Below are 9236 nucleotides of genomic sequence, written 5' to 3'. Positions count from 1 at the left end.
CATTCCGCGCACAGGTCCAGCTGTTCCCCCTCATGAGACTCCTCTTCGGAACTGCAGGTTTATTTATGTCGATATAAGTACTTTGTACTTTGTCTCAAAGAGGCTTCCAAATGAAGTAATCACTGCGATGTTCACGAATCACCTCCATCCACAACAAATACAAATACATGATCACTTTGGGAAAGCTCATTTCAAAATGCATACCTTAAGTTACCTGTGAACCCCAAAGTGAAGAACATTTATTTGAAAACTCTAATAAATGTATACCGGTACACATCTTCTGCATTATTACATCATCGATTTCAATTCGATTTGAACAACTGTGTGTTCCGTGATGAGGCTGCAGAGACTTCTTGAAATCTCGCGACAGTGGCGGCGGTAGCGCACCGCCCAGCTGGTGGCGACCCACAATCTAAAGAAGAAGAAGAAGAAGAAGAAGAAGAAGAACCGGAACCGGAAGCGGAAGCCACACATTTATCGCACGTGTCGCGTCTGCGTTCGTTCTGCGGCTCGCACTGAATCCCGTTCGCACCTTTGCGTTCACGCGTTAGACAACATGAGACCAGGTAAGCTACAGGCGCGTGCGCGCGTTGTGACGGTGCTTAGAGCAGCATTATATTACCTGCATGTCGTTTGATCCGGCTACAGCGCTGCGCACAACGGCGCGTCCCGCGGAATACCGCAAGATACGTAGCCAGTTAGCGCTAGCGTACCTGGCTAGCTACTAGCCGTGATCCAAACGCGTGTTGAGCTTCCGTTCGGCTGGATGAGGATCGTTCGTGAGTACGCGAGTGAATACACAAGTGAGTAAACGAGTGCGTAGTACTGGAGTACTTGTGAACACAAAACTAAAGTTTCTGTAATGGAGGGAAACTTCTAAGGCGATGCGATCCGGACGCGCCAACGACGCAGATCCGGATTCAGCCGCTGACTTTATCGATCACTGAAAGGCGGCCACGTGACGCGGAGCCCGAGCCCAAAGCGCGCGTGGCCGTGCGTTCTTGTGCGTGTTCTGCGGGCTACAGAGATCTCAACGTGGATACATGGCAGGACGGCAGCTAGCTAGCATTAGCATGCGGCTGTAACGCTACGGCCCCGGTGGGATCGGGCAGGAGGCAGTGCTCATTATGGGATGTATTTGTTCCAGCACGTGGCCGCGCGTCATCCGGCTGCCTCGACTCCGAAGCCCCTTTAAAAACGTTAAAACGACGATTAGACACGTTATTCCACCGAACAGAGACGTCAGAGCGCATGGTGGCGGTGCTGCTGGAGGGTCGCCTCACGCCAAACGCCGAAGGAAGTCGGCGCCGGTCGACCCGGTTCGGGCGCCGCCGGTTTCAGTATTTCGGTGTCGCGTTTGGTCTCTTGAGAATCAAGACGCCGACGAACACGGAATGCTTTTGTGTTTTTCAGGGTTCACTCCTCGCAGGGACAGCGGAGGTCGGGGGGGATTCGGTGATGGACGGGGCGGCGGAGGATTCGGAGGAGGGCGTGGGGGATTCGGAGGAGGACGAGGTGGCAGCGGATTTGGGGGCGGACGTGGAGGATTCGGAGGACGAGGTGAGACTGAGTGATGCCGTTTACGGTGTCGTTGTCTTTGGGACGCTGCTCCGGTCCGAGACACAACCGCCGTGACGGCGGCGGGTTGGATGACCGTGACCCCTGACCTGGGCTAAATGTGTTTTTTCCAGGTGGATTCAGGTCCCCCGAGGGCGGAGGATTTCGTGGGCGGGGTGGTGGCAGAGGCACCCCGAGGGGACGAGGAGGCCGCGGCGGCGGGCGGGGCGGCAGAGGAGGCTTCGGCGGCGGGGTGAAGGTCCTGGTTGAGCCGCACAGACATGAAGGTGATCCTTGTGACTGTGTTGCTATAGTAACACAACACGTGGAACATGAAGCCATGACGGTTCTGGCTCGAGCCCCTTAGCTCCTCCCCTTCATGTTGGCGCCGTTATCGTAGGATTGTCCTCTGCAATCATCAAAGGGAATGTTCAGGATCAAAGGTGACGAACCGAGACCTGTCGGTTCAGACGCCACGAGCGATCCCGGAAAAGTGCCTTGCTTTCTGACGCTTGGTCAAAACACTCGGGCCCGATACCGATTTATTAAGAATAACTAGCAGCAGTGTTCCGATCTTTGCTTTAGTGAAAACAAACTAAACGTGTGCAACAGGTGATGCTGCAGACCTGCTTTGAGCCTAAAATAAAGTACACAGCCGTAACTGGCCTTTACAAATGACGGATGACGAACGAACAAACCGACCTGAACCACCAACGAGGCGTCCTGAGTTCTTTATAAGTTTCCTTTCTTGTGGTGCAAAAAGACTAAACGCAGCATCTTTGTGACGATTTCAATAGAAACTAGAAAACAACAATCAGAGACTGCAGACCCCGCCTCCAAAAGACTATTGGATCTTGTGAGACAGTAAACAGGGCTTCCGGATCAGAGGGGCCAAACCTGCTCTAGCTTGCTGCTCCGGAACGTACTACAAGACTCCTTCTGGACTCTTTTTCCCATCATGCCATTCGTGTCCCTCCCTCTTAAAGTGGCAGTTTACAGCACAGGCACAATTCCAGATGTAAAAATAATTCTAGAATCTGGACCCAGATCTGGATCAACGCCATTCTCGGGGAGGACCGAGCCACGGACGGAACCTTGCTTGTGTAAAAATTTCAAGTCGATTGGGTTACTAGTTTTTGAGTTATGCGCTCGGACAGACAGACAAACTTCGGTGAGGGTAATTAACACGGCTCGGGTCGTTTCTGTTTTCAACTTTTTTTTTCAACCTTTGCCGCCACCGGACCAGTGATGTCATCAGTGTGACCGATTCTGTGCCACACGTGCACTTTCCATGTTAGCAACTCACACAGCGTTTCCTCTGTGCCTTAGGGGTCTTCATTTCTCGAGGGAAGGAAGACGCCCTGGTGACGAAGAACATGGTCGTCGGCGAGTCGGTGTACGGAGAGAAGAGGATCAACGTGGAGGTGAGACTGTCGGCAGCCAAAGCGGCGAGTACGAGTCCGGTTTGCGTGACGTCTGAAGCTGGTGTCTCTGTCCCCCCCCCCCCCCTCCTCCCTTCCATTAGGAAGGAGAGACAAAGATTGAGTACAGGGCCTGGAACCCGTTCCGCTCCAAGCTGGCCGCCGCCATCTTGGGGGGAATCGATCAGATTCACATCAAGCCGGGGGTGAGGGTTCTGTATCTGGGGGCGGCGTCTGGCACCACGGTGTCCCACGTCTCTGACATCGTTGGACCGGTGAGTGCGCCTCCCTGCGTGGCCGAGAAATTAAACCCGGGCGCATCGAGCGTGGTATTTTGTTTCGATTCGCCGATTTGTTCTTGCGTCATGAGACATGTCTCTATATTTGTGTCCGTAGAGGTCTGTCTGTATTTCTAGGCCGACTTGTAGAAACCGTCGGGTTCCCTTTGAAGTCATGCGAGCGTTTGATGTGTCTCAGGACGGCCTGGTCTACGCTGTGGAGTTTTCCCATCGATCGGGTCGTGACCTCCTCAATGTGGCAAAGAAACGTACCAACATCATTCCGATCATCGAAGACGCTCGTCACCCGCACAAATACCGCATGCTGCTCGGTGAGTGGAGCGGCGCCGCCGCCATGGCGACAGCCATCCGTCACATAGGCTAGCTAGCCGGAAAGCTACTTGTAGCTGTGAGTTTTAGCGAACTAGGATGTTTATTACAATTTTAAGACGACTTAAAATTGTCTACTACTGCCTTAACCTACCTTCAAAATATATATTCGGGGTGTAACGGTTCACCTAATGTGTTGAACCGTTTTGGTTCGGTCCACTTGCGTACCTTTCCGGTTTAATGTATTGCTAGCGCGATCGAAACGAACGAAGATCGGTGTCATGTCGCCCGATGAACCCGTTTACACTTCTCACAAAATTACAGGAAGGAGTGAGGCCCTTGTTTCGGTCATATTCACTCTCCACTCTGTGTGAACTAATATAAATGACATGTAAAAGCTATTGCATTAAAGGATTTGGCCTTTTACGGGAAGCATTACAGGGAAAAGTTCAAATGAATGAGGTTTTGTTATAATGACATTTAATTCAATGAGAATTTGGACAAATTCGGCGGGCCGGATTAGAAAAGCCAACGGGCCGTGTATGGCCCCCGGGCCTTAGGTTGCCCATGCCTGATCTGGACTTGCGTAGTAAGACTGAACCCATAAATGGCTGAATATATGCTGTCACCATGGTGATGGTATGTCCTCTCCAGGCATGGTGGACGTGATTTTTGCGGATGTCGCCCAACCTGACCAGACGAGGATTGTTGCTTTGAACGCGCACAACTTCCTGAAGAACGGCGGACACTTTGTGATCTCCATCAAGGTAACGTTGCTGCCTTCACGTGCGGAAGTCCCGAGAGTCTGTGTGTTGGAGTTAAGCTTGTCTTTACCAGCGGACCGCTCGACAATCATCACGTAATTTTTACGGCTGCTATACATTTCTTTGCACCCCTATTTACATGCTATGATTTCGAGACAAAGAAATACTTTCAGAATATTTGCACCTTTTGACATGGGCCGTAACGTGCACGAATGGAAAAACTAGAAAGTACATGAACTTGGTTCGATATTTGAACACACCTTTTGTTTCTCTCCTGTAGTTTGTGTTGGTAGGAGTCTTTCAGCATTGCACATCCTAAGTTGGGCCATTATTCCTGGCAGGTTCCTCTTCATCTTTAGCTTTCTGGTAGAAACCTGAAATCACAAAAATGATCGGGATTTTGACATTTTCATAATTTCCTCCACCCTAATAAAGACCCAGTTTCTGGTATGCTGCATTATGGGTAGTGTTTTCATTTGGACGGGACAGCGTCCCTCATTTCTGTCTCAAACAGCTCTGAAACTACATTAAACTAAATTCTGAATTCATATGTTGGACATTGGTGCTTGCTGGGTAATTTCATGTCCTTCCCATGAGCTCCTGATGTCCCAGTCGTCGGTGCTTGCTGATGGAGTGTCCCCCGCTGTATTGACGGACGCCTTGTCTTTGATTCAGGCTAACTGTATAGACTCGACGGCAGCTCCAGAGGCAGTGTTTGCTTCAGAAGTGAAGAAGATGAGCTCTGAGAACATGAAGCCACAAGAGCAGCTGACGCTGGAGCCCTACGAGAGGGACCACGCTGTGGTGGTGGGCGTCTACAGGTACGCGTTGTCTTCAGTCTCTGTGCTGTCTCTATGTACTTTGTCATATATATATGGCGGCGACCTCGAGAGCTTGCCGTGTCCCCCACCAGACCGTTGGGACAGTCACACGACTAGGACGGTCTCTCTAACGGCATTGACGATGTGTGACAGCTGTGGATGAGTACATTCCTGCAGGGGGGTTGTTAACATGCACTCCTGTCGCCCCCCCCCCACAGACCGCTACCCAAACAGAAGAAATGAGCTGTGGCCCAGAGTTTATGGAAACGGATCCTCGTCTTCTTCCACCATCTGCAGTACTTTTCAGAGTTTCTGTCACCGAGACTATCGATACAACGTTTGTGTTGAATTGTCATTATACTCAACTTCTCACGACCGTGTGTTGTTTTTTTTTACCTAATCAAGACCGTTGGGTTCTTGTGTTTGATTAGATATTCCACGGGAACGACTTTGTATAGCCCCCCCCCAGCAGAACTGGACTTACTTTTATGCTGTAAATAAACTGCTGGAATTTTTGACAAACATTGATGATGTGAATTTCTTGGTTCATAATTCCTTGATCTGAAGCTCGGTCCCGGCGTTCCGGAGGTTTGTGGGTGATGGTCTGCGTCTCGGATGGGTGCGGAGTGTCCTCTAAAATGAGTCCCTCTGTAATTTGAGCGTCGACTTTAATTTGGACAGGTGTGAAAGCAACTTTAGCTTCACTAATGATGTCACTTCCTGGTCACTTGGGAGCGTGGACCCCCCCCCCGTGTTCCGTGCCGGACTTTAACACGACCCGGCTTCCCAAAAGCAGGATGGGGTCGCTGCGGCACATTTACAATAATCCGACCGGGAAACCTAAATTCCTCCTGCAAATTATAATTATGCCGGATTGTTTGATTTGCCGATTTTACAGTGTCAACCTGTATAAACAAATTAATTTTCAAAACAAGTATTTGTTGTAGTACTTATATTGATAGTAGTAACAGCACAAGTAACACATGCAGCTATCAAGCTCACTGGACATTTGAATGACCCCCCCAAAAAAAGTCAGTGCAACTACGGGGCGACGGTGGTGCAGGTGGCTGAGCGGGTCGTCTGTTCATCGAGAGGTTGGCGGTTCGACTCCCGGCGCTTGTGTCCGTGGGCGAGACGCTTCACCCTCATTGCCTGTGTGAATGCGGTGAACGAGTGAATGTCGGTGGTGGTCGGGAAGGCCGCTGGTGCAAATTGGCAGCCTCTCGTCTGTCAGTCTACCCCGGGGCAGCTGTGGCTACAACAGTAGCTTCACCACCACCAAGTATGGAGTGGCTGAATAATGGACGATGTAAAGCGTCTTTGAGTGTCCAGAAAAGCTCTCTGCCGAGACCCCGTGAACGTGGCACCGGACGGACGGTGACTAAGCTCCAAATACCCCCTTCAAACGAGGAGATTGTGAAAATGTCCAGACGGCGTCCTACAAACTCCAGTTTGAGTCACCCAGGACGGGACGGAGCTGGACAGAGCTGTGTCCAACGTCCAACGAAGCCAACTGGACTGAAGACGCTTCAGATCCGACTGGCTGCTCGGGAGTTCCGGGTATTTATAGAAATGGCGCAGATGTCTTTGGTTTGGGTGAATGTTCATGGTGGTAGCGCTTGTGTCGGAGTTCAAAGGTCATCTGTCTGCTTTCAGATGAACAGAACAGAACCAGTGGGAATCCGCTTTGATGTACGTTCTGTAGATGAGTGAGCAGAAACCATGAAGTGTCCCGGGTCCGAAGCGTTCACTGCTGCGTGAAAAGTTCTGAAAAGTTCGTACAAATCGAGCTCCGGGTCTCTGGACCCGGTCCAGTGGACCGGCTTGTCCTGTGGGGGGGCTGTATAACCCCCAGAGCAGGGTGCAGAAGAGCTCTGGGGTCCTGGCCATGGTGGACACGTCGGGACCCGACAGGCTGCTGGTTTGTGAGGACATCAGCGGTGTACAGGTGAGACGCCCGCGTCCCTCCGAGGACACGAGGAGCTCCAGAGATCCAGAGATCGATCCGGGCACAGAACAGAAACGTGATTTAAAGTCGACGTTCGGCTGTCGAGCAGAATCCGGCGGGTCTGTTCGGCAGCCATTTTGTGGGAAACGTCTCCGGAACGCGCCGGGCCCGACTCCGCTGGTGTCGGGAGTGCGCTTTCGACGCAGCCGCGTTCCTTTGACCGCTGTTCGCGCCGCGGAGGGGATGGCCAGCGCGCGCTGCGAGCCAACCGGAATCCTCTGCTCCAACGCGGCCCCGCGGCTCACCGGCTGGCCGGTGCCCGGACTGTCCTCCGAAGCCGCGCGGCGGTAGTTTATAAGACGCACCGCTGTTAGCACGATGCTAATAGCAGCTAACTAATGGTGAACAACCGACCGGTGACGCTGTCCTCGTTAGCTTTACTGCGCTGACGCGTAACGCGCGCTCTCCGGGCAGGAAGGCGCTCCAAGCGGCGGGCTGTCCGTCTCCCTTCCGGCGCGGCGCGCTGCGCTTTCCCGACAGCTCCGCTCCGGACAACGACGCGTTCGCGGCGGACACTAAGCTCCCGGACGCCGCCAGCCTCGACTTTATAATATATTGGTTGGATTTGTACCGCGGGAAGGGGACGGTCGTCCCGGGGGAGGGGGGGCTGCTCCCGGGGACGGAGGGAGATAGAGGCTTCCGAACATGGCTGCTCCGCGGAACTCGGTTCGACGCACCGCCTGAGGTAAGAAGTGGCCGCTTGTTACGGTCCGTTATAACGCATGAATTGGATGCTTATTACGGTCCGTTATAACGCATGAATTGGACGCTTGTTACGGTCCGTTATATCGCATGAATTGGACGCTTATTACGGTCCGTTATAACGCATGGATTGGACGCTTTTTACAGTCCGTTATAATGCATGAATTGGACGCTTATTACAGTCCGTTATAACGCATGGATTGGACGACAGGCTGCTTGACATTCGATTTGTGGTAATGATTCCTGATGTCGCCGCATCGTCCGTTATTCTGCTCCGTCCGCCGGCCTCGCGTCCCCGCCCCTGGTCCCTCCGTCCCGGCGGCATGGCCGAGGACATGGACAGGGACGGGGACAAGGACGGACGCCTGCTGCGTTGGACAATGGACTTGATTTAAATAAGAGACTATGCTGGTCGGTAATGGCTGAGACATGTATTATGGCGAGGGACTGCCCCCCCCCCCCCCCCCCTTTCTCTTAGTCCATCATGTCCCCTGCGTGGACGTCGGGACAGACCCCTGCTTCATGGACGACCGTCTGGTGAATGAACCAGATATTAGTTTGTCCACTCGGATCCACGGTCCTGCGTGAAACCGGTGTGCGTGTCTCTGGGCAGGTTTCCGCGCAGCGCGACGGCGACCTGCACGCAGCCTGGCTGATGCCCGCGGACCCTCCCGGGGGGGGGGGGGGGGGGGGGGGGTGTAGCTGCACGACCAGAACGGGTGATGGAATCCTTCCGGGCATTAGAGATCAACGCAGCTAGCCGGCCGGCGGCCCCCGCCTCCCCTGAGGCTGCAGCCCCCCCCCCCCACGTCATGACAGCTAGCCGCTAGCTTAGCTACCGCCGCAGCCCCAGCCCTGCTGTGCGCGGCGGGACACCGGGACACCGGGACACCGGGAGCCGGTTCCCGAGCGGTGAAGGAAGCTCAGGAGGCTCTGATGGCTCGCAGGACGCATCAGAACCGAACACGCCGAGTCACGCTGCTGCTGCTCAACAGACGAGTTTGGCATTTTAAATGAAATAAAACAGGTGTGGGTGGGGGGGGGGGGGGGGGGGTATGTCTTCTCTCAGATTGGACAAATTGTCAGAAGTGCAGAACTGTTTGATCAGCGACGTTGATCCAGGTTGTGTTGATGTCATCGAGGTACCGGTTTTGTGTCATGATTTTATCAGTCCCATTGTTAAATAAAATATTAATGTGTGCAAATACACACACATTTTTCTCCCCCCGCTGAGATTCCTTTGAATCCTTTGATATTGTTCTCGCTGCTTGGATAAATGCTTCCTTGTTTATCGTGGATCTGGTTCAAGCGAAACCTGCTTACAGTTAAAAGTATTTGCCTGACAACATTTTAGA

General features: G+C 52.9%; 1 protein-coding gene across 1 annotated transcript; it reads left to right on the top strand.

Moving 5' to 3' along the window:
• The first annotated feature begins 456 nt into the window (after positions 1–456).
• Positions 457–5695, top strand: fbl (fibrillarin). The gene is made up of 9 exons (XM_068747285.1): positions 457–566; positions 1414–1560; positions 1692–1844; positions 2887–2981; positions 3083–3253; positions 3456–3588; positions 4241–4353; positions 5026–5171; positions 5390–5695. The coding sequence occupies exons 1-9, from the start codon at positions 557–559 to the stop codon at positions 5412–5414; spliced, it is 993 nt and encodes a 330-aa protein (XP_068603386.1). The 5' UTR covers positions 457–556; the 3' UTR covers positions 5415–5695.
• The last annotated feature ends 3541 nt before the right edge of the window (positions 5696–9236 follow it).

The sequence above is a fragment of the Brachionichthys hirsutus genome, chromosome 13 (assembly GCF_040956055.1).
Source record: "Brachionichthys hirsutus isolate HB-005 chromosome 13, CSIRO-AGI_Bhir_v1, whole genome shotgun sequence".
Classification (NCBI taxonomy): domain Eukaryota; kingdom Metazoa; phylum Chordata; class Actinopteri; order Lophiiformes; family Brachionichthyidae; genus Brachionichthys; species Brachionichthys hirsutus.
The sequence above is the reverse complement of the archived record's forward strand: the minus strand, read 5'-3'. Positions and strand labels throughout refer to the sequence as shown.

Coding starts and splice junctions, on each gene's coding strand:
- fbl (XM_068747285.1), top strand. Junction 1,561..1,691: donor TGGAGGATTCGGAGGACGAG/GTGAGACTGAGT, acceptor TGTTTTTTCCAG/GTGGATTCAGGTCCCCCGAG. Junction 4,354..5,025: donor ACTTTGTGATCTCCATCAAG/GTAACGTTGCTG, acceptor TCTTTGATTCAG/GCTAACTGTATAGACTCGAC.